General features: G+C 37.3%; 1 protein-coding gene across 4 annotated transcripts in view; it reads left to right on the forward strand.

Annotated features, from left to right (window-relative positions):
* The window catches only part of TRAPPC8 (trafficking protein particle complex subunit 8), a 60,711-nt gene that overhangs the window by 13,498 nt on the left and 22,159 nt on the right, over positions 1–25,054 (forward strand). For all 4 annotated transcript variants that reach the window (XM_075416250.1, XM_075416251.1, XM_075416252.1 and 1 more), the window contains 18 exons: positions 1,876–1,965; positions 3,233–3,407; positions 3,797–3,950; positions 5,042–5,129; positions 6,629–6,876; positions 8,441–8,556; positions 9,899–10,049; positions 11,350–11,450; positions 12,975–13,080; positions 14,737–14,868; positions 16,810–17,034; positions 18,128–18,236; positions 18,955–19,149; positions 19,309–19,439; positions 20,520–20,594; positions 21,278–21,404; positions 22,456–22,613; positions 23,431–23,873. In XM_075416250.1, coding sequence (XP_075272365.1) covers positions 1,876–1,965; positions 3,233–3,407; positions 3,797–3,950; positions 5,042–5,129; positions 6,629–6,876; positions 8,441–8,556; positions 9,899–10,049; positions 11,350–11,450; positions 12,975–13,080; positions 14,737–14,868; positions 16,810–17,034; positions 18,128–18,236; positions 18,955–19,149; positions 19,309–19,439; positions 20,520–20,594; positions 21,278–21,404; positions 22,456–22,613; positions 23,431–23,873 — 2,824 coding nt within the window. The remainder of the gene's footprint in view (positions 1–1,875; positions 1,966–3,232; positions 3,408–3,796; positions 3,951–5,041; positions 5,130–6,628; positions 6,877–8,440; positions 8,557–9,898; positions 10,050–11,349; positions 11,451–12,974; positions 13,081–14,736; positions 14,869–16,809; positions 17,035–18,127; positions 18,237–18,954; positions 19,150–19,308; positions 19,440–20,519; positions 20,595–21,277; positions 21,405–22,455; positions 22,614–23,430; positions 23,874–25,054) is intronic.

The raw sequence follows: 25,054 nt of genomic DNA on the forward strand, positions 1-25,054 counted from the left end.
TTTTGTTTTGAATATGGTGCATGTTTATTATTTTAAGTATCTACCGTAAATGATTACAGCTCTGTAAAGGCTCTTGAGTGACTACTGTTAATGCATGTTGTGGTTGTGTAAAGGGAATCCAGTTGCCTTCGTAGTCACTTCCAAGGTTCTTAATAGGCTGAATGGCAAAAGGAAGGAGGGAAAAAAAAAACCAAAACCCACCCCATGAAACAAAGTAGTACTTCCGTGTTTGTAGCTGTGTTGGATTTTAAAAAACTTTCTTTGCCATGGTTCAGCTGTAAAACAGAAATGGAAAACTGAAAACAGAGCCTGAAACTAAAATGTGGTTGGAATTTCTGCCTTGAGTAGTTTAGCGTTGTTTGGTTTGAACCTGAGTTATTACAAGGCTTTATTTTACTTCTGAAAAATATGTGTATGAGTCACTTTCTCATGGTTTGCTTTTAATAACAAGTTGTGTTTTCCTTATTTTACATACTGGGCATTTTTACAGGTGGGACATATTAAAGCCAAGAACTTTTTATACCCTAGATGAGTGTTCAGAGAGCAGTTGCTAGAAAGGCTATAGTTAAAAGTTGGAGGTTTTTCTCATGATTGATTTTTTTTTTTATGTGAGAAGTGCTGACTGCTAGACTGAGTTCAGTTACCGAGTGTGACTATATCCGACTTCTGTGTGGATGAAGCTGATGTAAGATGGCCTGACAATGCAGAATTAAACAAAATACATTCACTTAATGCGCTAGAAGATAATTTCAACATAAAAACGAACCTCTGTTTCTTAGCTAAGAAATTAAGATGTTGGGTTGTTTTTTTGGGGGGCCGGCAGGGTAGTTTTACAAAGCATTAGAAATTCTTCGTAAGTTAAATCAAGTAATGTGTTTACTTGGGGCCATATAAATACAATAAATACCTTCGGGATTTCTTATTAATGCATTTTTTTCTGTACTAGTTGTTGTTTTCTAGTTTGCAGGTGAGTTCCAGCTAACTTCAGTGTGAATTTGGGTTATTGGAAGTGGACTTATTTTGCTCTGGGGTCTTTTTTCCACTCAAGGGAAGGAGTTGCAGAGTTGAGATGGCATAGAACAGTCTTGAAAGAAGTAATACTTCATTGCTTGACTAATAGTTGGAGTGGAAAGAAACAGATAAGGTTTTTAAGTTCGCATGTTCTTTGGATGTCCCAGACATACTTGATTTCCCTTTATTTGTTGCTCTTGGAAAAATGAGATCCCTATTGTGAAAGGGCATTTGAACGTGGCAGGTTAACATTATAAGGTATTAACGGCACAGCTGGGATGTGAACTTTTAGCTTTTTGGATCTCTGCTTTGCCAGCTGACAGCTGAACTGTTTATTTTAGCAGGGTGGAGAAAGGAGGATACTGTCAAGCCAAGTCACATCACTTGCAGAAAGCTTTAGGCAAACTGATAGGATAGGGTTTTAGTAATCTTTAGTTCCTCTACGTACTCAAAAATTGATTTTGCTTCTCAATTCTTCATCCTTAGCCGAGGCAAATTCAATGACTGTTAGAATAATTCTTATTTGTTTTTCCGCAAGTGTGTGTGTGTTTACAGGAGTGGTAAGGTATAGTTACTCTAACAAGGGCTGACTACATGTGAGGCTATAATACTGAGGAAGTTGGAGCTTAAGATACTGTTCAGTTTCACAGGATTTGATTCAAAGTGTTACCGTTTCTCCTGCTTGTGTGTACTTTAGATGCTTTCTCCTTAGATTGTTGCCCCTGCTTTCCCCTGCCATGCAAACCTTGTCAGAGTTTGCGAGCTTCACTTTTAGGTATAGTCTTTCATATTTCCTTTTCATAAATAAGTAAACATAAGTTTCGCTGAATATGCTAATTTGTCCTGTCTTATTGTGTATTCCAGCTACTACTCCTTGGTTTGAGTCTTACAGAGAGTGCTTTCTTCAGTCCATGCCTGCATCAGATCATGAATTCTTAAACCACTATGTTGCATGTATCCTTTGAGTGTTACAGACCTCTTTAGTGAAGGCTGTTAGAGCTGGCTGCAGAAGTGTAATGTAGGAAGGAGACTTCAAAATTTTGCAATAACTTTTTGCCAGTATAATTTGGAATAAATTTCTTTTCGATATGTCTTAACTATACGCATGAATTTCATAAGGAGCCCAGCATTTTCTTGATGGTTAGTGGTTCTTGGTTTTGTTTTTTTAAACCACATTTTTTTGTGTCAAACTGAACTCTGAGTTAGTACCTGTAAACTAAATTTCCTCATCAAAGACACTTTGTTCTGTAGCTCTTTGGGTATCTGTTGATTGTCCCTTATGTTCAACAGGGGTTTGTGTGTTTGGGATGCACCTGCTGCTCTTTATAGCTTTTTATAGCAGATGGAGTGGGAAGGTTGGGGAGGGTCTTCTGGAAAATTGGTGAGCTTTGAGCTACTTTGGACAAAAAGAAGTCTGGAAAGATGTTGAAAGCTTTCACTTGTCTTTTTATACCAAAACTTACTTCTGATTTGCTTGTCTACAGGGAAAATAAATATGTGCTGTTTCCTGATGTAGCTGGCACTTAGCTTTACAATAATTATAATGTTGTAGGTTTTATAACACCTACTCTGTTCCTAATTCTTTACTGTACTTTATCATTTCAGTATGGTTGAACAGGTATGTTAGTATCCATTAGAGAGAACCATTTGTGCAGAAATTAACTTGGCAAAATATTCATTCTGGCCTCTGACTTCTGAATTTTAGTAATGTTTGAAGTACAACTTGCTTTCTGGGTTCTCTGAAGTTGCTGATTTGGTGAATAGATGTAGCAGAGCAGGATATTAATGACTGCTTAGTTGCATTGAGGTAAAAATCTGAACAGTTCTGCTTTATCTTAAAGTCCCAACTCTCCTTGGAAGTTGAAAACTGGAGGACACTGGGGATGAATTTCAGTGAGATGTTTCATATGTGAACAGCTGGTCTGTATATAAAATCTTGAATGAACTATTAGCTGTGATGTATTGGCTTAAATTTGGATTCAGTGTCAGAATTGGAGCAAACTCCTTTTAATCTCATGTTGCAGGTGTTAGTTGACTGACCTTCTAAACAGTTTTTTATCGAGGCTAAGGCAAAGTTCTAATAGCACACGCTTTTGTGGTGGTGTGTTTTACAGGCTTAAACATTGTACTCATCCATTTTATTTTATACACTTCCTATTTTATTATGCGATCAGGGGTTGTTCCTGGGTGCTTATGATAAATGTCCTTAACATGAATTTAGGTATGCTTGTAGTTTCTTCTAGTGAACCAGAGCCTGTGGAGCAATTTCTGAAGCTGTCTCAAGAACAACATCGAATTCAGCATAGTAGTGAATACGTATTTCCCAAGTGGTTTATACCAAACACGCTCAAGTACTATGTGTTACTGCATGATGTGAGCACAGGAGAAGAACAAAGGTGGGTCTTTGGCCTTCAGTGAACTTATAGATGAACTCTTTGAAATGTTTATGTCTATAAATTCTGTGGAGGTTAGACATATAACAGGATCCATGAACTAGTATGCTGACTGTTACCAAGGCAGATTTCCTTAACTGTTAATTTTAGATCTGTTCCTTGTGTTCATATAAAATGAAAAAATTCAGTGCTAGCTTCTTAAGTTAGATGGCTTTCTTTGCCAGCTCACTGAACTAATTCTCAGAGATTCTCAGTTTCACTTTTGCTTTAAAAAAGGAGAATTTTTCTTTTAATCCCTATGGGTAATAGTATAAAATAGCTTGTCACAGTACACACTTAGAATAGTAATGATCTGATATCAAGGCAGGGTAAATGTTGTTTTATTTTTTCAGAGCTGACTCAATTTATGAAGAGATGAAGCAGAGATATGGAACTCAGGGTTGCTATTTACTGAAAATAAATTCTCGGGTGTCTAATAGAGGAACAGATGAACAGATACCAGATCCTTGGAGTCAATACCTTCAGAAAAACACTATTCAGAACCAGGTATTATAGTGCTCTAAAAAGCTTATAAGGTGCATATGGAAGTCCATTTTGGTTGTGTTAAATTTTGTCTTAGTATTATCTGTGTGTTTCTACAGAATGGGCTAGTAGGCAGTCAAGATAGTTCTAACACAGCTATGTTTTTTTGTGAGGACAGAAGATAAGTCCTCTCTAAGTACTGTGCCATGTGCTACGTAAATTGACAGTAAGGAGCACTGAAATACTAGACTGTCTGAAATAGACTGGCAGGAGTACTGAAATAATGGACTTGTGCTTTATGCACTGACAAGAGCAAGTAACCTCAGAAGTCTCCTATTCATAGTAACTTTCTACCTTCATTTTGATTGATTTTCTTCACTCTTAAAATTTGGGTTGTTTTCAAGGTCTTCTGTACTTCACTAGACTGTGGGTGTGTTGTTTTGTGGAGTATGTGTGGGTTTCCTGGTAACTTGCAGTCCGGTCTTGTCTGTCATCTTCTAAGATGGCAAATGATAGTGTGTGTTAGCTCAGTGTCTTGAGTTAAATTTGACATAAATGTCTGTATTTTTTGCTTCAGGACCAAAAATATGCCTTCTTGAGTTTGTTTTTGACTGACCTGCAGTTTTTACTGCATTTGATTAAAAGATTAGTTTGTGGAATCATAGTTCTTTACCAAATCTAGCTGGCACTGGAAAGTCGAAGCATCTTGTATTATGTAAGCTAATGTTCCACATAAAGTAATTATATGTATTTTTTTCTGTACCATATCAACTGTCCAACATAGATGGTTTTTTTTGTATACGTTTGTTCAGGAGACGCTTTAGGGAGCATACTTTCATTGCTGTAGGCATTTCCATCTAAGGGTTGGGGTTGCTTGCTTTAGTTGACAGTGAAGCTATTTGAGCAAGCCAGAAGATACTTGCTTCATTTGGTAAACATAACTTTCATCTTTACAATAGGGCAAGTTCTTAAAGCCTCATAAACTACTTAAGAAATGAATATTTACGAACAAATGTGTTATTAAAGTTAACAACCACTGTTGACTGACTTATGTGTGTGTGCTCTAGTATTATTAAAATTCTGACTACTTATTCTTTTCCTTTTTTTTCTGTCAGGATTGCTATGAAGATTTTCCTTATACTGTCATTTCAAACAAGAATACTGATCACTTGATATCAGATGGCTTAGACAGTGAAATTAAAGGTATTTTTATAACTTCTATGAAAAGGTGGATGTGATAGCATTTATATGGCTGTCTCATGTCTTGGACAGTAATCACTTGAGTGATTTGTTAGGGAATTTGAAGCAATAGTTTTCTGAATGCTCAAAGATCATGTAACCTGATGTCCATGAAGAAAAATGCTGTGGTGCTGATCTGCTGGATTGGTGGTAATTGGTACGTGTATCTTTAATGAGATGGCTATTGATGTGTGGGGCTCAACTTTTGATTGAGTGTATTGTCTGCAAACTCTGACAGCTAATTAAAAGTAACATAGGATTAAATGGTTAACTTCCATCATAATATAAGTTCTGGTTATTGTGCTCTGATGTAGCATGGAAGCTGAGGTGGGGTTTTTGTCATTGTTTTTTGGTTTTAAATCTGGAAATGACAGAGTATTGATGTAAAAAGTAAGCTGGCTGGAAGAACTTCCTTGCAATTGACCTCATGGATGGAAGAGGACAGTAAATTAAATTGAATGCAAATTAATGCATGGCCTTTGAAATTTTTTTAAGTCAGCCATGTAGGATTCAGAGGAGAAGCATCATCAAACAGGGAAGAAGTGGAGACACCCCACACTGTTTGGCCTGACTCAGCCCAGATCCTTCATACCTGACTTGAAAGGCATGGGGAGACCTAGCATGTGTAGGAGAGCCTGCAACTGCCTAAAAAGTGGCTTTCTAGGGCCTTGCAGTCTGAATGTAGTCTGCAAGCTGCTGTTTGAACTTTACATACCCAGCTTTACATTTCACAGGTAAAATCCATTAAGGATTTGCTTTCGCAGCTCGACTTGACTCAGTGCTAGCTCAGGCCAGATAAAGCAAGCTGATTTTCTTATATAGAAAGGAAATAACTAATAAGAGAACTATTGAAGTCTCAGAGTGAAATGGTGTCTTGGTCTAGTTATGATAGCTAGATGGAATAGTGGTCAGAACTTAGTTCAGTTCTCACTGAACTAAGAGGACTTTGGAGGATGTTGGTTTACATTATGATTGCTCAGAAAGGCATGGAAAGTTAGATTTGGTTTTTTTGTTGTTTTTTTTTTTTTTTTTAGACCTTAAAACAGAAACAGACAAGAGTGAATGGATCCAATGGAGCAGTTGTAGTAATTAATGAAAAGTTAGAAATGCAGCAATATTTTGCTTTAATTTTTTATGGTTTCCTTCAATGTTGTTGATACTAGTCAGTGTACTTGAGGATTTTTTGCACTGCAGTTGAGAACCAAAACCATACATACTTGGCCATGTTGTAGTTCTTGAGATTCCCTGAACTTTCTGAAGAATTTCAGGAGTGATACTCGAGTAGTGCTCTGCTGCTGTCTGATCAGCGTTGATCTGTAGTGTGGAATAGCTGGTGAATAGCTTTGCGTAACAGTTCTGAGGAGGGAAAAACTTAAAAGTAGGTTAATAAAAATGACTTTTTAAACCCAAAATGTTTAAGTAACTTTATACTTACTGGGTTTTTTGTTTCAAACTTTCAATAGATGGCTTGTCAAATAACTTTAAGACTCATCCACTTCAACTGGATCATCCCAGTGGCAGTTTGGATGGCACAGATTACATGAAGGCTACTGCATCATTGCAAGACTCGAAGAAATTAAATTCTGGAACTCCTCATGGTGCTTGTTTAACACTCACAGATCACGATCGAATTAGACAGTTCATACAGGAATTCACATTTAGGGGACTTTTGCCACATATAGAGAAGACAATTCGGCAACTTAATGATCAGGTCAGTTTACTTTCAAAAACACTTTGTGCCATAAGAAAGAATAGTTGGGGTATAAATCCAGTTATCCAAAAACCTGTTCTGAAATTATTACTTCCTTCTGCATCTAACGATTAATGATCTTATTGAAAACTGTAAGTAAATTTAAGAAATAGCTGAAGTTACCATTTTTGCTCAATTTGTCTTTAAAAAAAACAAAACCCAATTTGTATGAACAGAGCTTAGGTACAAGGTGGCTTCTTGGTGAAAGCCTGTCTGAACTGTTATCAGGGATATCTGTCCTTGCTCCGAAAACCCTAATATTTTGTGCTTCTGGATGATTCTGATAAGGGTAACAATGTACTTTTTGTGCTTCAACACTAGAGTGCACAACTAAAGTTAAGAAAATGTATTTTCATCAATAATTGCAAAAAAGCTGCAGTCTTCAATTGCTGCTTCTTGATGTAGAAGAAATGTATGGACACCATAAATCATGCAGTCTGGTTTGATCTCAGCAGTTTCTGCAACTGAATGTCTTCTCCCAAGCTAGGATGTTTTAAAAAGTGTGGTAGTTAATATCCTGCCCACGTGAAGTCAAGGACATGCATTAGTTATTTCCGTCACAGTAGGGTCCATCGTTTTCTCTGTGTTTCACTTTTATATGGTGTTAAACAGCTGGAGAGGTGGATTGACCTGCACTAGTGCAATCAAATTACTGTATTTAGCATTAGACTTGGACCCAAATATCAGTCTGTTATCTGAACTCAGTATTTTGAATGAACTGTCCATTGAGGTTATAGTTTTAAATATGAGGGGTTTAGATACTTAGTATCATATGCTGTAAGGCGTGCTCTCTCCCAGAATTGACTTTTGAGAGTTTGTATATGCTGACCGTGTTTATACTTTGAAAGTTTTATGAAGCAGCATAAAAAAGTGCATACATAAAATGTAGCAAACAGCCTTACCATTAGGAATGTATTAATACATTCCTAGTAGTGGTAAGAAAAGGATGGTGTTACGATTTTTAAAATTACCTTTAAAAAGAGATGTAGTTTTCCTTAGGTCTTGGGAATGGTAAATCCCTTGTGTAAGTTCTCATTAGTGGAAATCAAGTAAAAGAATAAAGTTGTGTAACCTTGCTTGAAGGTGTGACTAGTACACTTGAAATTGATGTTTGCAATGTGGTGGTGCTTTGTGTGGGTGCTGACGGGGACAATGTTCTCATGAAGGATGTACTTCGTCTAAATTTTAGGTTGGACTAATACCAGAAACTAGATATTCTGTTAGATTTCAAACAGATACCTCAGATGTTTCAGTTCTTAGTATTGAGATGTCTGCAGTTTTAAAGCAACAATAATGAACCTTAGCTGTCTGAACTGGAATAAATATATGAATAGAAACTTCTAGCTCAGTGTCAGTGTTTAATTCTAAAGGAGTGTGCTCTTAGTTATTTTATTGTTTTTATTTATTTATGGGGAAAAAAACCAGAATTTAGGAAGCCTTAATAAAGCTTGAGTTTTTATGTTAGTTTAACTTACATTAATATGTTTATTGCAATGTAGCGCTCTAATCTAGTGTCTTTTTGCAGTTAATATCCAGGAAGGGCTTGAGTCGATCACTGTTTTCCGCTACTAAAAAATGGTTTGGTGGCAGCAAGGTTCCAGAGAAAAGTGTGAATGAACTGAAGAATACTTCTGGTTTGCTGTGAGTAATTTCAGTCTTCATCTTCAGATTTAAACTGAAAATGTACCTCACTTCTTTTTTTTTTTTGAGGAGAGTGGCGGGAAGGCCTATGTTTATTTGACGGTGTTGTGCAAAATGAACTAAATTAGCAATATTGTAAAAGGCTTGAATTGGAGAAATCATAAAAAGTACTGTGTCTAAACAGGTACAATAAAAGATTAGTGGAACTCAAAGAAAAAGGGGATAAAAGAAACTGTTTATAGAGCCACCTTCCTGCTATATTTACAGTGAAGCTTTCTAAGTTACAAAGAACATACATTTTTAATAGTTACAGTAATAAAAAAGTATGGTCTGCCATAAGGGATATTTTTGAATTAGCACAAGCTTTTTCTTTTCTTATTTAAGTCAAACACCGTATATAGATGTTTTTGTTATGTAACTGTGTAATTTACTGCAGTCAAGTACTAAGTATATTGCTTTTGCAAGTGCATTTGAGAACTCAAGGGGAATTTCGTACTTTTTGTGCCTGCATTTTACAGTGAAACTAGGTTTTAAATTTTACCAGAATATTTATTCTGTATGCTTTGTAATTTCCCTCTGAATGAGGATGTATAACCATGAAAAGCACTCTCTTCTACTGTCTTAACCGCAGAAGTCTAAATGGTTCTTGGATGTTACCTAGCAAAAGTTAATGGCCCTGACACTTACATACAACTTTAAATTTGTATGTTGTGTGTCGTTGGATTCATAATCAAAATATTGTTAATTTCAACTTTGTATTGAGCTTGTGAGCATGGTTTGCTTTCTACAAAGTTTGACTGATAGCTGTCTGAAAATATATTTGATCTTTACTGAAGTGATTCATATGTATTTGAGTGTCAAATTTACTGATGCTTGCAGAGATGGGAACTTGCTCAGTGTTTTGGTGTAAGGCATAGTGTTTTTAGTAGATTCTTTCAACAGAAATGGGGAGAGATGATAACTATGGCTAGGGGAACAGTTGAAGTCTTTTTTTTTTTTTTCTTCTCATACAGCTTTGTCTAGCTCTAAGAGTTAATCTTACTGAGCAGTTTCAGTGATAGCTGCATACCTTTTTCAGTATTTCTTGGCTAAGAGGAATGCCTGCTTTGAATGTTAGTGGAACAGTGAATCTTGTTAATTGGAGAGTAGGGTGTGAAACCAAGTTACGTGTGGCAGAAAGGAAGCAGCTTCACTCAGCTGTTTTCTGGGTCAGGCTAAAGCAAAGCAGTTTTTATTCCTACTTTGTGAATAGAAATTAAGATGGGAGAGGAAAACTTTATGGAGCATGTCTTCCTTTATTTATTAAAATTATGACTTTGAATTTAAATATTTGTGTTTATAGGTATCCACCAGAAGCACCAGAGCTTCAAATCCGGAAAATGGCAGACTTGTGCTTTTTGGTGCAACACTATGAACTTGCGTATAGCTGTTACCATACAGCAAAGAAAGACTTCTTAAATGATCAGGCAATGCTTTATGCAGCTGGAGCACTGGTTGGTACTTCACATAATATAAACATTCTCTGAACTTTTCCTAATAATCTCGAATTTTTGTCTGAAGGTAACAAAATGCAATCTCTTCCCTTCATCTCCAAATCTGTAAGGATCTTGACAAATTTGCTGCATATCTTGAACAAATCCCAAAGTGTTCTTGGATCTTTCGGCTGCGGTTTTATGACTGTAATAAAGGTGTGAATAGAAATTGAAGCATTAATTCTTAAAATGTGAAATATGGAAAAGAGAATACCTAGAATGCAACATCCAGCTAAATGGATCTTTAAACTTGTAGTCTGATAACTCAAACAGATGTGAAATAATTTTATAGTATCTTTTACACTTTGGAAAAATACTTGCCAGGAAGTCAAGACCGTGTCACTATAAATATGAGGGATGTAGTTTGAGTATGTCGCTGCTGAACTTCACTGTAAACACATATTCGTTAATTGCTCTTGAGAATGAAGATATATGTGACTAAAATAATTTTCAATAAAAGATACGGGAACATGGGGATAAATAAGAATCCAGTTTTAACAATTTTTAGAAGTTATGTTGTGTAGATTTTAGTCTGGTTAATTTAATTTGAAACTTTACTTTGTAGAGCTATGGAAGCATGTTTGTACACTGTCCCATCTTGATGGCTTTTACATAAATGTGTATTTTTGCAATACAGACAGTTGCTCTGCATTTGGATAATCTGAAAAGTTATCTTAATTTCTTAATGAATGATTTGTAGAAGTCTTAATTAAGAATTTTTGCAACCTATGAGTCTTAATCTTTAATGACTGCAGAAAAACTTTGTTATTCTATCTTCACCCCAGAGGGAAAGAAGTAAAATTTCAAGAGTGCGTGTTTACTAGAGTTTTCCTTGGAAGCTGAGAACGCAGCTTCCTTTAAGCAAAACTCAGAAAACAGTCCATATCGTAAAACAGATGGTAGTGCCACTTTATCAGAAAGATTGTTCTTTCAATAGGAAATTATTTCTTGGACTTGTAAAGCAGTACTGAATCAATACTTCTACATAGTGCTGGGGCTACCGTCAGCTGAAAACAATTCTGTGAGTGAGTATAACTCTCTTGCTGCTGTCTGGGTGATTACAAGAAGAGCCATAGATAGGCTATTGCATTAAACCTTTTATCAGTTACAGTGTGTTGGGTACGCTTCTATATGCTAGTAACTGATTAGATGAAGATCTTGAACTAGTAGCTGTTGAAACGTGTTCCTCAGCATTTTGAGGTTTACAATTTGTTGGAAAAAACCCAAACCCTACAGTGACAGTACTGAATTACTCTTATAGGAAATGGCAGCTGTATCAGCCTTTCTTCAGCCTGGAGCTCCTAGACCGTATCCTGCTCACTATATGGAGACAGCCATTCAGACCTATCGAGATATCTGCAAGTAGGTTGTTTACTTTTGTACTGGCACAATGAAAGCTGGAAGACTTTCTGGCTTAACTTTCTTGCCCTGCACAGTGATAGTGCCAGATGAGTAAGAGATCACAGAATCTCGATAACTTTTTAAAGAGTAAGGTATGTTAGTTTATCTAGGATAACACAAAAGGGGATTTGTGCTGTTCTTAACAATGCTTATTAAGCTGGTGTATTGTGTTTACCTGCTAAGATTTTGGTAGGGGTGTGGTTGCAGGGGTGGCCTCTGAGAAGATGGCAGGAATTGCCCCATGTCATGCAGAGCCAGTTTTCACCCAGCTCCAAAATGGACCCTTTGCTGCCCAAAGCTGAGCCTGTCAGCAATGCTGGTGGTGCCTCTGTGATAACATACTTAAGAATGGGTAAAAATCGCTGCACAGTGGCTGTGAGGAAGGAGTGAGAAAATGAGAGAAACAGCCCTGCAGACACCAAGGTCAATGAGGAAGGAGGGGGAAGAGATGCTTCCCTGCAGCCTGTGGTGAAGACCATGGTGAAGCAGGTTGTCCCTGTGCAGCCCATGGAAGACCACAGTGGAGCAGGGATCCCACAGTGCAGCCTGTGGAGGCCCCAGTGCCAGAGCAGGTGGATGTGCCCTGAGGGAAGCTGCAGCCTGTGGAGAGCATACGCCAGAGCAGGTTCCTGGCAGGAGCTGTGACCTGTGGGGGGAACCCATGCTGCAACAGTCTGTTCCTGAAGGACTGTACCCTGTGGCAAGGACCCATGCTGGAGCAATTATTGAGAAACTGTGTATGTGGGAGGGACCCCATGCTGGAGCAGGGGAAGAGTGTGAGAAGGAAGGAGCGGCAGAGATGGAATGTTATGAACTGACTGAAACTCCTATTCTGTGTCCCTCTGCCCTTTTTGGGGGGAGGAGGGGGTAGAAGAGATGGGAATGATATTGAGCCTGGGAAGAAGGCAGAGTAAGGGGAAGTTGTTTTAGTTTTTTTTCTTTACCATTATCCTGTTCTGTTATTAATTGACAACAAATAAATTTAATCTTTCCCAAACCAAGTCTGTTTTGCCTGTGACTCTAACTGGCGAATGATCTCCCTGTCCTTGTCTTGGCACCTGAGCTTTTTCATCTAATTTTTTTCCCCCTGTCTTGTTGAGGAGGGGATGTGATGGAGCAGCTTGGGCAACCAAGCAAGGTCAACCCAGCACAACTTGTTTCTGGCTGTTGGACTGCTTGTTTATCAGATGATTTAGTTGGTTGGATCACTTTAGTTGTTATTTTTAGAAATATAATACTGTCCTCAAATGCTCTTTAGCTTTGACTTTCAAAAAGCTGCTGTTATAGTAGGATAAGATGTTTAATGTGTCAATCTGTATGTGGTTGTTTTGCAGGAGATGAACTTTCATATTTTACTTTAAAAAGCATAAACAACAGCACATCAGTCTTCTGTGATATGGAGAAAATTTGTCATATTTAAGGTGAAAAGTTTTCCATGGTTTATTTTGATAAATATTTATTGATACATTTGTGTTTTTGCTTTAGGAACATGGTTCTGGCTGAACGCTGTGTGCTGCTTAGTGCTGAAATCTTAAAGAGTCAAAGCAAATATTCAGAGGCAGCGGCTCTTCTGATTCGCTTAACCAGTGAGGTAAAACAGTAACTTATTCCAGCCTTGCTCTCCCCCAATTTGTTACTTACCCAAGCACTTGTAGGTTACATTCTAATTCTTGTCCCATATTTTTCTAGCCAAAGATAGCAAGTGAGCTGGTATAAAGCATAAAGCGAAGAAAACTCTTGTTTACTGCAAGTAAAGAAACTAGTACAGTTACTCTTCTTTTCTAGTGAAGTGACTTGCTTGACTTCTTTAAAGGTGTTAAATATGTGTTTGTTATCTTTGGCTTTATAACTAATTTTCTTTGACATCTACTTAGCTCTTGTATGGCATACTTTCAGTTTAAGAACTCATGGTTTGAAAGCATTTGGCATGACTTGCCAGACCCAAAAATGGATACTGTCCCATGTGTAATCAGAAGTTCTCAGTAGCTGAAGTAACGAAGACTTTACTGTAGCTCAGCTGTTAGGAATTATTAGAATCTTACTATGTAAGTGAAAGCTAATCTGAACACCTCTGTAATATTAATTGGTGGAAATTAAGCATGGAATTAGCTTCTAACAGCCCAGAAAGGGTCTTGTTCAAAAAGGAGTGAAAGAAATCTAATACCAGTAATAGCATACCAACTTATGTAGGTTGAGAGGAAAGTCTAACTGGCAGTTAGTTCTGGCTTTGTGTCCAGCTGCACCAAAGGTGATGCTTCTGAGACTTTTCCTGGGACAGATTAAGCATGGAATAAATTTGCTTAGTTCTGTAAGCTTCTCTCTCAAGTGTCTTTAACTTCATTCTTGCCCTTTCAACTCAAGCTTGCTACCAAAATTTGTATGAGCAGTATAAGTTATTTAAGCAAGGAATTTAAATGCTATTGGCTGTGTACAGTCATTTTATGACTTAAAATTTTATGTGGTATGATTGTGATGCCTTCTGGCAGTTGCAAGGAAGATTTTCATAGGATACTACATAGGTGTCTCAGAGTATATTTGTAGTCTAGACATATACTTGGACATCACTGATAGCATGGAGTTCAACTGTGGTAAAATGAAGTAGATTCTCTTCTGATTGATTAAAGTAATCATAGAATCGTAGAATAGTTTAGCTTGGAAGGGACCTTTAAAGGTTGTCTAGTCCAAGCCCCATTATTATAGCTGTGTCTTAGCATGAGAAAGAGGAGGGGGTAACAATACAAAATTGTACATTATTAAGAAATCATCGTGGGTCTCATGACATAAATTCACTAAGTTCCATTGCTACCTCTATTTTTTTTTTTTTCTTCATCCCGTTAAAGTTCTTATTTTTTGTTCCTAGCGTTAATATCTGCAGGGGGAGGGAAGGGGAAAAGGTAGCAGAGTGCTTCAGAGGTAATGGTAAGTGTTAGAAACTGTAGCCTGAGTAACTGAAAAAGCAGAAAATATTTCTTTTGTCAGAGATACTGAAACAGGTTAATATATCAATCTCTCCACTGGGAAAAAATAGCAGTGTGTTTGGTGCTGAACACTATATGTGTAACAGTGAAAAATATCTTCAGTCTTATTTTCTTTTGTACACACACATATACATACAATGCTTGTGTATTAAAGAATCTGCAACTTCACAGCACTGTTACAGCTTACTGTCCCTGTTATCATTAAAACAAGGCCACTGTTATATTTGTATTCAACTTTGAGGCTAATTCTGCTTTTTGCTTTTAAATAGGATTCAGATCTTCGCAGTGCACTTCTGTTGGAGCAGGCAGCCCATTGCTTTATAAACATGAAAAGTCCCATGGTTAGAAAATTTGCATTTCATATGATATTGGCTGGCCATAGGTTTAGTAAAGCAGGCCAGGTAAGTATTACCTTTTTGCATGGAAAATGTGCCTGATATTTGCTTACTTTGAAAAACGTGTTAAATGTGTTGTTAGTCTGGTTTGGCTTCTGCCACTTTTGTTTTAGTCAGAAGTATGCAGCTCTGATCTTTTGAAAAATTACTTCTGCATTGTTCAGTGTAGTCTTTCACTTCTGTGTGTGAAGTAATGCTGGAGAAGATCACTTACTTGAAACTTGTGATGTGTGTGTTCATTGCTGGGTCTCAATTTTATACGCAGTGAAATCTGAGGCCTTTTATTTTGATCAAGGAGTATTTTTACTCTTGAGAGAAGAGAGAATTGCAGCAGTTAGGGATTTGTTAAACTCTTAACTTACTGGAATGATAGCAAAATTTAGATACCTGTTTTTCCTGGTGTCTTAACCACATGCTTTTTAGTGTAGGTGCGGTGTACAAACAGTTACTACAAGACAAACTAAAGCATCTCTTTATGGCTGTTAGCCACCAGAATTCAGTTATGGGGCTGTCCCTGAATACAGTCTATTTCAGTTTACTGATAAGCTGCAGACATCTGATAGAAATAAACTTGTATTGCAAATCCATAATACAAGAGAACCCAGAAATCGGAATTCTGTTTGAAACAAAGCCCTGTGGTCTTGGGGGGGGCGGATGTTCTCCCAGCCCACCCAATCTCATTTTTAGCATCCTGGTGAGGACCAAAGAAAATACTGTTGTATTCTTTACTTCCGTATTTAAAATTGCAGATGTGAAGAATAGTATGATTATTTCCGCCAGCTCCTTAGTTTTCTTTGTGCAGTAGATTCCCTGTCTATTGTTGCAACAATACAGTATAAACAGGGAGCTATTGATCAGAGGTTTTCTTATTTATTCTTTTATATCTCACTCCTTTGCCTGGAAAAGTGCATGCGTTTTGTAAAACTTTCACTTTGTCTCCATCTAACAGCTTTCATTGCTTATGTCTAATTCTTGTAGTGATTCTGGTTTCCAAGGAATGCTTTTTCAGTGTTACAGTAAGTGTAGGTTTAGGGGTGTTTTCCCGTATCATTAGAGGCACCAAAATACTAAATTCTATGAAGAGAAGTCAGTGATGTTGCTCAGCTGCATACTGTGATACCGTATTTTAAAGTGTCAGTAATGTCTGCAGATCTTAAAGTTTTGCTGCTTGTACTCTGCTGTCATCACCATACCAATTTGAACACATCTTCGATTTTTCCCGTTACTGCTGTAAATAAGGGAATGCTGTTCCCTTTTTTAGAAGCTGAGGCTTGCCTGTACAGTGAATGCCTATGCAGATGTTCAATACCTGGACTTGGGATTGAATGCCCGGGTCCTGATGTATGTACAGGAAAGGAACTGTGGAGCTGATTGGTAGCAGAGCATCAGTCTCCCAACGGCTGATGCAATTGGTAACTTTGTCTTGTGTGTACTGTAGGGCTGTCTTGTTGATTTGGTTGGCATGGAATTTGTCCCAAGTGTGTCTACTGACCACCCATTGATTGGAAGGGTTACACTGAAAGTTTATTTACAGCAGTGAAATGAAATGTGTTAAATGTAGCTTATGTCCTGAGGCTTGGCAGCAGAGATCTGTAGACCTGAGCAGTCAGTCCTAAAGCAACGCACAACACTCTTAAAAGTAGTCTTCTCTTGTTTGCTTTTTTAACTTTTGGCCTGTCACACTGGTCTTTGGAAACATGAACTTAATCTGCAGGCAAGGCTCAGTACTGTAGGAACCAACACATCTGTGCTTAGATTAATGTTGACCAGATGCTATGAGGTACATTTCTGCAAATGTTACACTTAGCATAGTGGGGATGGTGGTAAAAACTTCAGTAACTTTTCTGACTTACTGTTCAATCTTCCTAATACTACATTTATAATGAGTGGTTAATGAGTGGTTAATAGGATTATTTGAGAAGTAATCTTGTTTGTTTTTTCTTGCAGAAGAAACACGCCTTACGTTGCTATTGTCAAGCCATGCAGGTTTACAAAGGGAAAGGCTGGTCTCTTGCAGAAGACCATATTAACTTCACTATTGGTCGCCAGTCCTTTACGCTTCGTCAGCTTGACAATGCTGTGTCTGCCTTCAGGCATATTTTGATCAATGACAGTAAACAACCTCCAGCTCAGCAAGGAGCTTTTTTAAGAGAATATCTTTATGTTTATAAGGTAAATGACTTTTTATTGTCTTTATTCCTTGAGTAATCAGTAATTTTATTACCAGTAATTTCCTACTAAGTCATTAAATGATTTTCTGTCATACCTGCTTTGTTCCAGGGTTGTTTATCTAGCTGATGTGTTTATTTTTGACTTTAGGCTTCAGAAAACCAAATATGCTGTGTCTCGTGTGTGTATTAAGTATACTTCTGCTGATGGGTATTTGTGTGACTCTTTGTATGTGTTTTTATTACAGTAAAATGAACTCTCCCTTTTGAGGATCATGGCTGAATTGCAGTTTGTGATAGTTCAGTTACTTTTAGAGGAAGTGGATCTGGTTTGTTTTGATCAATTATAATGATTTTTGAGGCTTTTGATAATAAATGTTTAATAAAGACTAGGTAGCTCTGTCACCTTTTCTGGTACTATAAAAGTACTCCCCATCTATGTTTTAGTGAGTTTTATTCTTTGATATGGACTTGTATAGATCAACTGAGTCATTGAGTTAACTGTTTGTAAGTGATTCTGCATTGTAGTATACCATGTACATCATGGGATGTTTAGTGCTGATAGCACCACACATGCAGCCATGTAGTTAGTTAATGTTTGTGGGTTTTTTTTTTTTAAATCTTGTAAACAGAATTTCTGTGGTGTTTGCTAAGTTACGATAGACCTTACTTGAGACTGGTGTTTGAGTCCACAGCTCAGCTGTGGTGGGAGTCTTGTGTAATAGTGGTGGTGTAGTGAACATAGTTTATCAAATTTTGAGTTGGAGAGTTAAGCTTTGCATCAAATAAAGCTCGTAACGGCCATGCAGCCATAATAGTGATCAGAGTGCTGGATTAAAGTCATTATTCTCCTTTTTCCATAAAGATTTCATGAACTTTGAACTCCTATTGAAGAAAAAATACTACTTCAGACTGTCAAAGCAGAAGAAACTGTCAAAACAATTAGAAAAAATGTTTTGTTCCATCTTAAAAATGCTACCTCTTCAAACACTGAGAGCTTGTAACTTTGCTTCAGTATCATTCAATCATTGATAATGTACAGCATGGACATGTGTTTGCATAATGTCATGACCTTCTGTTTTCCTCCTTTTCTCGAGAATGTAACCCAGCTATCACCTGATGGTCCCTTACCACAGCTTCCTTTACCATATATTAACAGCTCAGCAACCCGTGTTTTCTTTGGGCATGATCGAAGACCAGCAGAAGGTTAGAAAATTTTATGTCAACAGATTAAAGTCCCTTATGTATAGAAACAAAATATATGCAAGAGTTGGTGTCACTTAAAAAACCCTAGCATTATGTAAAACGAATGTGATAGGGTAACTTCTTAAATTGGATTTCAGAAGAGAAGCTTAAACTTAGTGTCCACTTGCTAGATGTTTTCAGACTTCCTGTGTAAATATGAAATTTGCATATGTGGATGTGCTGACTTCCACTATTTTTCATAGCTGGAAAGCTTCAATGCAAGTCTAATGAATTTCATGAAAGGGATTATTAATGCTTTAGTAAGTGCTAGATGTTGGTGCCAATGCTAGAAATTAGCTTTACGGTTAACTTTCTCTTGGATGAAATGTCTGAAACGCTGTGGAATGGAAATCCTCATATAAAACAGGTCTATACTGTGAGACTGTAGTCTGTGATAAAGTAAAAATAATCTGTAAGCTGAGTATACCATGTGGCATGCTAAAATCTTGGAATTCCATAATTTGCAAATAGAATTATACTCAAATTATCCTCAGTATTGTCTTCCATGTGTGTGTTTCAAAATGTCTTGCAATTCACTTACTTAAATCAGTTGTAACGTAAAAATGACAGTGACTGAGAAGACATTTCAACAATACTTAGCAAATTGCCAGTGCAGGCCTCTGTTGCAGCTGTTGCATGCAACTGTTCTCCTCTTCTAAGATTGCTTTGCTCATACTAGGTGAAAAGCAGGCAGCAACGCATGTAAGTCTGGATCAGGAGTATGACTCAGAATCACAACAGCAGTGGAAGGAACTTGAGGAGCAGGTTGTTTCTGCAATAAATAAAGGAATAATACCTTCAAACTTCCAACCAACACAGTTCTGTTTAAATCGCTACTCGGATAATTCCAGATTTCCACTTGCTGTAATAGAAGGTAAAGTTATGATTTAAATGCTTCAGAAATAAACTGAGTTAGATAAATTTGTACAGTATTTCCTGTGTTGTTATTTAAACCAACGCTTTGAGTTAGGTGATCCTTCAGGTTGTGGTGGGGATAGCCTGTTGTCATTATTTTATTGCACTTTTTTAATAGAACCAATAACTGTAGAAGTGTCCTTCCGAAACCCGCTGAAAGTTCCGCTTCTTTTGACTGACCTTTCATTGCTGTGGAAGTTTCAACCTAAAGACTTCAGTGCAAAGCATGGTGGAGAAACAAAAGAGCTGGTAAGGAAAGCTTCATCCTTTTTTGAACCAAAACCAAACAGCTACAATTCTGGAGTATATATTAACTGAAGTCTTCAAAATTCTGTAGTATGGAAACAGCTGGTTGAAGTGTAAATTAAAAAAAAAAAGGGGGGGGGGGGGGGGGGCAAAAAAAGGTAGTGGCTGAGTTTGTGCGTTGTTTAGATTTTCTTAGATCCATAAGGCATAAAGCAGCCAAGTTAACAAATGTATTGTAACGAGTGTTGTAAAGCTTAATGCAAAGTAAAATACTTACAACACTTCACTGTATGTGCAGTACATCTATTTTGAGTCGCACTAGGCTTGACCAGCAGAAATGACTTGCGATGTCAGTAGATGTATTATCAAATACCTTTTCTTACTCGAGCTATTGTACGTAGTGAAATCTGTGTTCTGCAAAACTGTACTGGTATGATGTAGGAACATCGTGTCATCTCGATTAGGAAAAAAATGAAAATTTATGGTATTTAAAATTAATATTTTGAATAGTTTAGATTAACTGCTTCTGTTTAACACTTCAACTAATGCTGCCAAAACTTCCCTCTGAAGGATTGTTCTCACATTCGTATGTTTTAAGGTTTTAGTATGTTCTAATACTGAGTGTTACAGTAAATTCCTTAATTTGGTTTCCTGGCCAAAAACATTTGGAACATAGTGATCTCTAAAGGTGCTGTAAGTGTTTGCCAGAGTTATAAACATGGTTTAATATAAATAAATATCAAAGATTACCATACTCTTCTCCTTTTGGTCTGGTCTGAACTGCTACCTTAATGACATGATAAATACTTCTGAGAGTATCAGTGAAATTGGGAATGGTTCTGATTTATAGTGATAAATCTTAAATTTCTCTATTAAGTAAAAGTTTACCGAGCTCTTTAGCTGCTGCTTTAATTCAGAAAGTCTGAGAAGCTGGGCATATAGCACCTGCTGGTCCTAACTGTCAGCAGTTTGAAATTTGTATGCTTTTTTCCCTTAAGCACTTTAGGAAGGGTGTGGGAAGTAATATTTATGGTACTTTTTCTGCCTAGGAGTAGTACTATCTGAAAAGCTGTTTCTTTTCAGGGAACATGTGAAGATGATATGATAGGAACTGAAGCAATAGAAGAATTTTTAATTAATAGTGAGGAGACAAAAGTGGTAAGTACTGTACTTTGCTTTAAAAATAGTCTTTTCAGTGTTGAACTTTAGGGTGGAATTGTTATGATCTAAACTTAATGCTAAACTTACAGAAGACATTACTGATAAATGAAGTACTGGAACTTCTGAATCTCATCAGTGTCTATAAATATCTGAAGGGAGCATGTGACAGGACAAGAGGCAGTGGGCACAAGCTGAAACACAGGAGACTACATCTGAAAACCAGGAAACACTTTTTTTTTTATGGGTTGGTGACTGAGCACTGGGCGCAGGCTGAGACATTGTGGGGTCTCTGTCCTTGGAGATATTAAAAGCCATTTGGACATGGTCCTGTGCAGCTTGCTTTAGGTGGCCCTACTTGAGCAGGCGAGTTGGACAAGGTGACCTCCAGAGGTCTTTTCCAACTTCAACCTTTCTGTGATTCTGTCTCTAAAGATCATTTTTGTTACAATTTAGGTTTCTTTCCTAATGTAATGGGCATCTCACAGCTGTGGATGACTTGGTAAATTCTGTGTATATGACATTTTGAATCCAGTAAATGAACTGAAGTTATTGTATGCAGTTACATCTGACACGACTATAAAGTAGATGTAGCTGTGAGTGTCTCTAGCAAATGGACGTTTAAATGTAATAATACCTTTTTCTAGTAGCAACAACAACAAAAATTTAACATATCTCCACAGGCAAGACTAAAGCTCTTTCCCCATCAAACAGGGGAGCTACATATTCTGGGAGTCGTTTATAATCTTGGCACTGTTCAGGGTGGTGTGACATTAGATGGGATAGATCCTTCTATTGGATTACAGACAGGTAAGTGTATTATTCCCTTAAGTTGTGTGCCTCTGGAAGGGGGAGATGTGGCTGCTGCAGAGTAGAATGAAATTCTAGTTTTTAACATTTGACTATCGTGGTGCAAGGCCTTCCTTCAGGTGGAGGATGCAGAAACAAGGGAAACAACTGGAAGAAGAAAAGACTGAATTGACGCCTGTAGGAATCCCATGAGAAAGGAAGTAACCTCTGCCAAACCCATGCTTATGTTCCTTTTAAATCGGTGGAAATTTTGAAACCATTAAATCAAAATATAAATATTCCATCTATGTCATGTTGAATCTATAACAACTTTCACTGACTCTTTTGCCATTCGTTTTTCTTCTGGGTCTTTTCACTTTGTTAGCTTTTGACCTTTGTCTAAACGTTGCATTGATTCCCAGATTTGCATTTGTCTGACATAATTTTTTTTTTTAGCATCTTGGCTTTATTTTGGTTCTCTTTCTTTTACATTAACATATGAAGTGCTTATTCATTGTGTGTTACTTGATCTGTTTTGTTGAGTCATTCATCTGAAACTGTCTCACAGGTAAAATTTAGTTGTTGGAGGAAATGGGGATTAAAGCACGTGCTTGAAAGTGTCTAAAATAAATAGTGAAGCTTGATTAGCATTCTATGAACTGGAAACCTTTGGAATAAAAAACATTTGGAGAGTGTTTGCCTGTCTTTGAAGGAAATAAGTGTTTTGTGTGACTTTTCTTCCAGCTTGGCAGAAATTGAGATAGGAGATAAATACATGACCTTCATTCTCTGCCCGCCCACTGCAATTGTAGTCAAACTATTAAAGGGCAGAGTTAAGTCCACAACAATGGATAACTAGCTGTCTGAACTCACAGTAGCAGTGTGTTATGTGTGACAGTAACTTTTGAATAGTTCTTTGTCAGTGATGCTGCTTAAACAGTGAACACTGCATATGCCAAAGAACAGAAAAATTAAAATTATTTTTGAGATTGGGTAGGGAGCTTTGGATCACTTCTCAAAGTTAAGAATTACTTTAAAAAAATAAAATCAAACCTTTTAAAAATTGTTTCAGGAAAGTTTGTCTCCAATGGGTTATCTGTACGAGGACGACAAGATTTAGAAATCCAAGGGCCTCGACTTAATAACACAAAAGAGGAAAAAACATCTATTAAATATGGACCTGATCGACGTTTAGATCCCATTATTACAGAAGAAATGCCTTTGTTGGAGGTATGTAGCTACTTTCTGTTGGCAGTTTTGAACAAAGAGCCAAATCCAGAGCTTGTAAATGTAATTCTAACAATGAAGTCTTAGAGTTTGTTAATACCTAAATCTTTCCAGTTAATTTCTGGTCTGTCAGTGCCAAACTTGTGTGGGGTGTTTTAAGGTGAAACTTAAAGCCTCCAAATTAATATCCTTCTGAAATTGTTATATTTTATAGAATGCTAGTTAGCAACAGCTTTTGTAGCCAAATTTCAAGGTGAGGGGGAACAGGCAAAGAAGGTGGTTTTTTCTGTTTACTTACCATTCATCTAGAATAGTTCAAGTTGGTTAATCAAAACACAGTGGTTTTCCTTACTAGGGTTATTAGAATGGTCTGACTAACAGGTTAATGACAATACCCTATAGAATAGAATGTTTCAGTTGGAAGGGACCTACAACAGTCAGCCAGTCCAGCAGCCTGACCACTCCAGGGCTGATGAAGTTAAAGCATGTTAGTAAGGGTGTTGTCCAAATGCCTCTTAAACGCTGATGGGCTTGGGGCATCGAACACCTCTCTAGGAAGTCTGTTTCAGTGTTTGACCACCCTCTTGGTAATGTTTCCTGATGTCCAGTCTAAACCTCCCCTGGCACAACTTTGAACCATTCCTATGTGTCCTATCATTGGGTACCAGGGAGAAGAGATCAGCACCTTCCTCTTCACTTGTCCTCCTCAGGAAGCTGTAGAGAGCAAGATAGTTTAAATATGTTGGTTGTTCTTTTCATGCCCATTTGTAACTTGGCTCAGTGTTCAGGTTTTTATTTTCTCCTGTTCTCTCCCATACAGGTGTTCTTTATAAATTTTCCTACAGGGCTTCTCTGTGGAGAAATCAGAAAGGCATATGTAGAATTTGTGAACGTAAGCATGTGTCCTCTTACTGCACTGAAGGTTGTGTCCAAGCATCCAGAATTTTTTACTTTTGGTGGAAATACTGCTGTTCTAACACCACTAAGTCCTTCAGCTTCTGAAAACTGTAGTGCTTACAAGACTGTTGTGACAGATCCTACCTCTGTGCGCACAGCACTGCTGTCTTCAGCCTCTTCTGTGGACTTCGGGGTTGGCACAGGAGATCAGCCTGAAGTAATACATGTCCCACTTCCTGACACTGTTCTTCTTCCTGGGGCTTCAGTGCAGCTGCCAATGTGGCTACGGGGACCAGATGAAGAAGGTGTTCATGAAATTAACTTTTTGTTTTACTATGAAAGTATTAAAAGACACTCAAAAATGTGGTAAGTTTTTTATTTACTTTTTATGTCATACTCATTAGACACAAATGTAAACATAAATGTAAATTTTAGTGAATTTCTCTCAATTGCTGTGATGATGTAAAAGTGGCCTGTTATCTGCTATTCTAAGCAATATTTTTTCTACTGCATGATGAATTTCCATATGAGATTCCATACCCTGCACTGCTTCCATCAAAATGGCAGTTATTAAAATAATTTAACAGAAGGTTATAAATGGAATGCTGTTAATACAAACTCTCTTCATATCTAGTTTCTCTGGACACACGTGAGGCATAGGGGAAAAAATAATGACTGAATTTGTTTGTGCATGTTATAAAACAAAATCTTGTCTAGAATGAAGAAAAGAATTTGTTGTTAGTTAAAGTGTGGCTTGTAATTTTATTATGATGAAAGTTACTCGCTTCGGAGGGGTTAAATACAAAGTTTGACTTGCATGCTGTTGTATAGTTCCTTTTTGGACCATCTTGAGACGGTAGACAGTCAAGTTTGACACCACAAGGTAACAAATAGTGCTTGCTTTGAACTTTACTTGAAAGGTAGCAAGCTGACTTTTTATGTCACGCGTTTCCGAGTCCTACCCATATTCCAGGCTAAGAAGGCTCAGGAGAACTTTTTTGAGAAACCTGTTCTTCAAAGATTTTGGGGTGAACAGGCCTTTGTTTAGAAACTGAAGAGATCAGCCTTCGGGAAGCCTTAGTTTAGCAATCTAACAAACACACAAATTCAGAAATGAAGACTGTCTCTTTTTACCCTTCTCTCTCAATCTTCTGCAGGTGCTGTTCTTACATTGCTACCTTATAGCTGTTAGAGCTCATAGATAGAGCTGAGTAAAAAGTTGCAACAGGCTTGCAGCACCTTTTGTTCAGATTTTTCTGTAGCTTCTGAAATGCCAATGTTAACTTTTCATTTGGCTTTAAGCTAGTTGGTAGGAATAGGGAATTCATCCCCCTATAATGTAGGGGTGTCTCTTTCTTTTTTTAAGAACAAAAGTTGTCTCTCCTCTGAGTTTGTAGTATTCAGACAATGAGGTGTTTCAGAGATGGAAGGTGGTTGTTAGGGGGGTGTTTTTGTTCCCAACTGCATTGAAGTTTCAAGGGAAATTCAAGCAATATCATCTGGTTTAACAGTGGTCTTTGTAGACTGAGAATAGCTTTTAAATTTTC

Source organism: Opisthocomus hoazin, chromosome 3 (genome assembly GCF_030867145.1).
Source record: "Opisthocomus hoazin isolate bOpiHoa1 chromosome 3, bOpiHoa1.hap1, whole genome shotgun sequence".
In the NCBI taxonomy this organism is placed as follows: Eukaryota; Metazoa; Chordata; class Aves; order Opisthocomiformes; family Opisthocomidae; genus Opisthocomus; species Opisthocomus hoazin.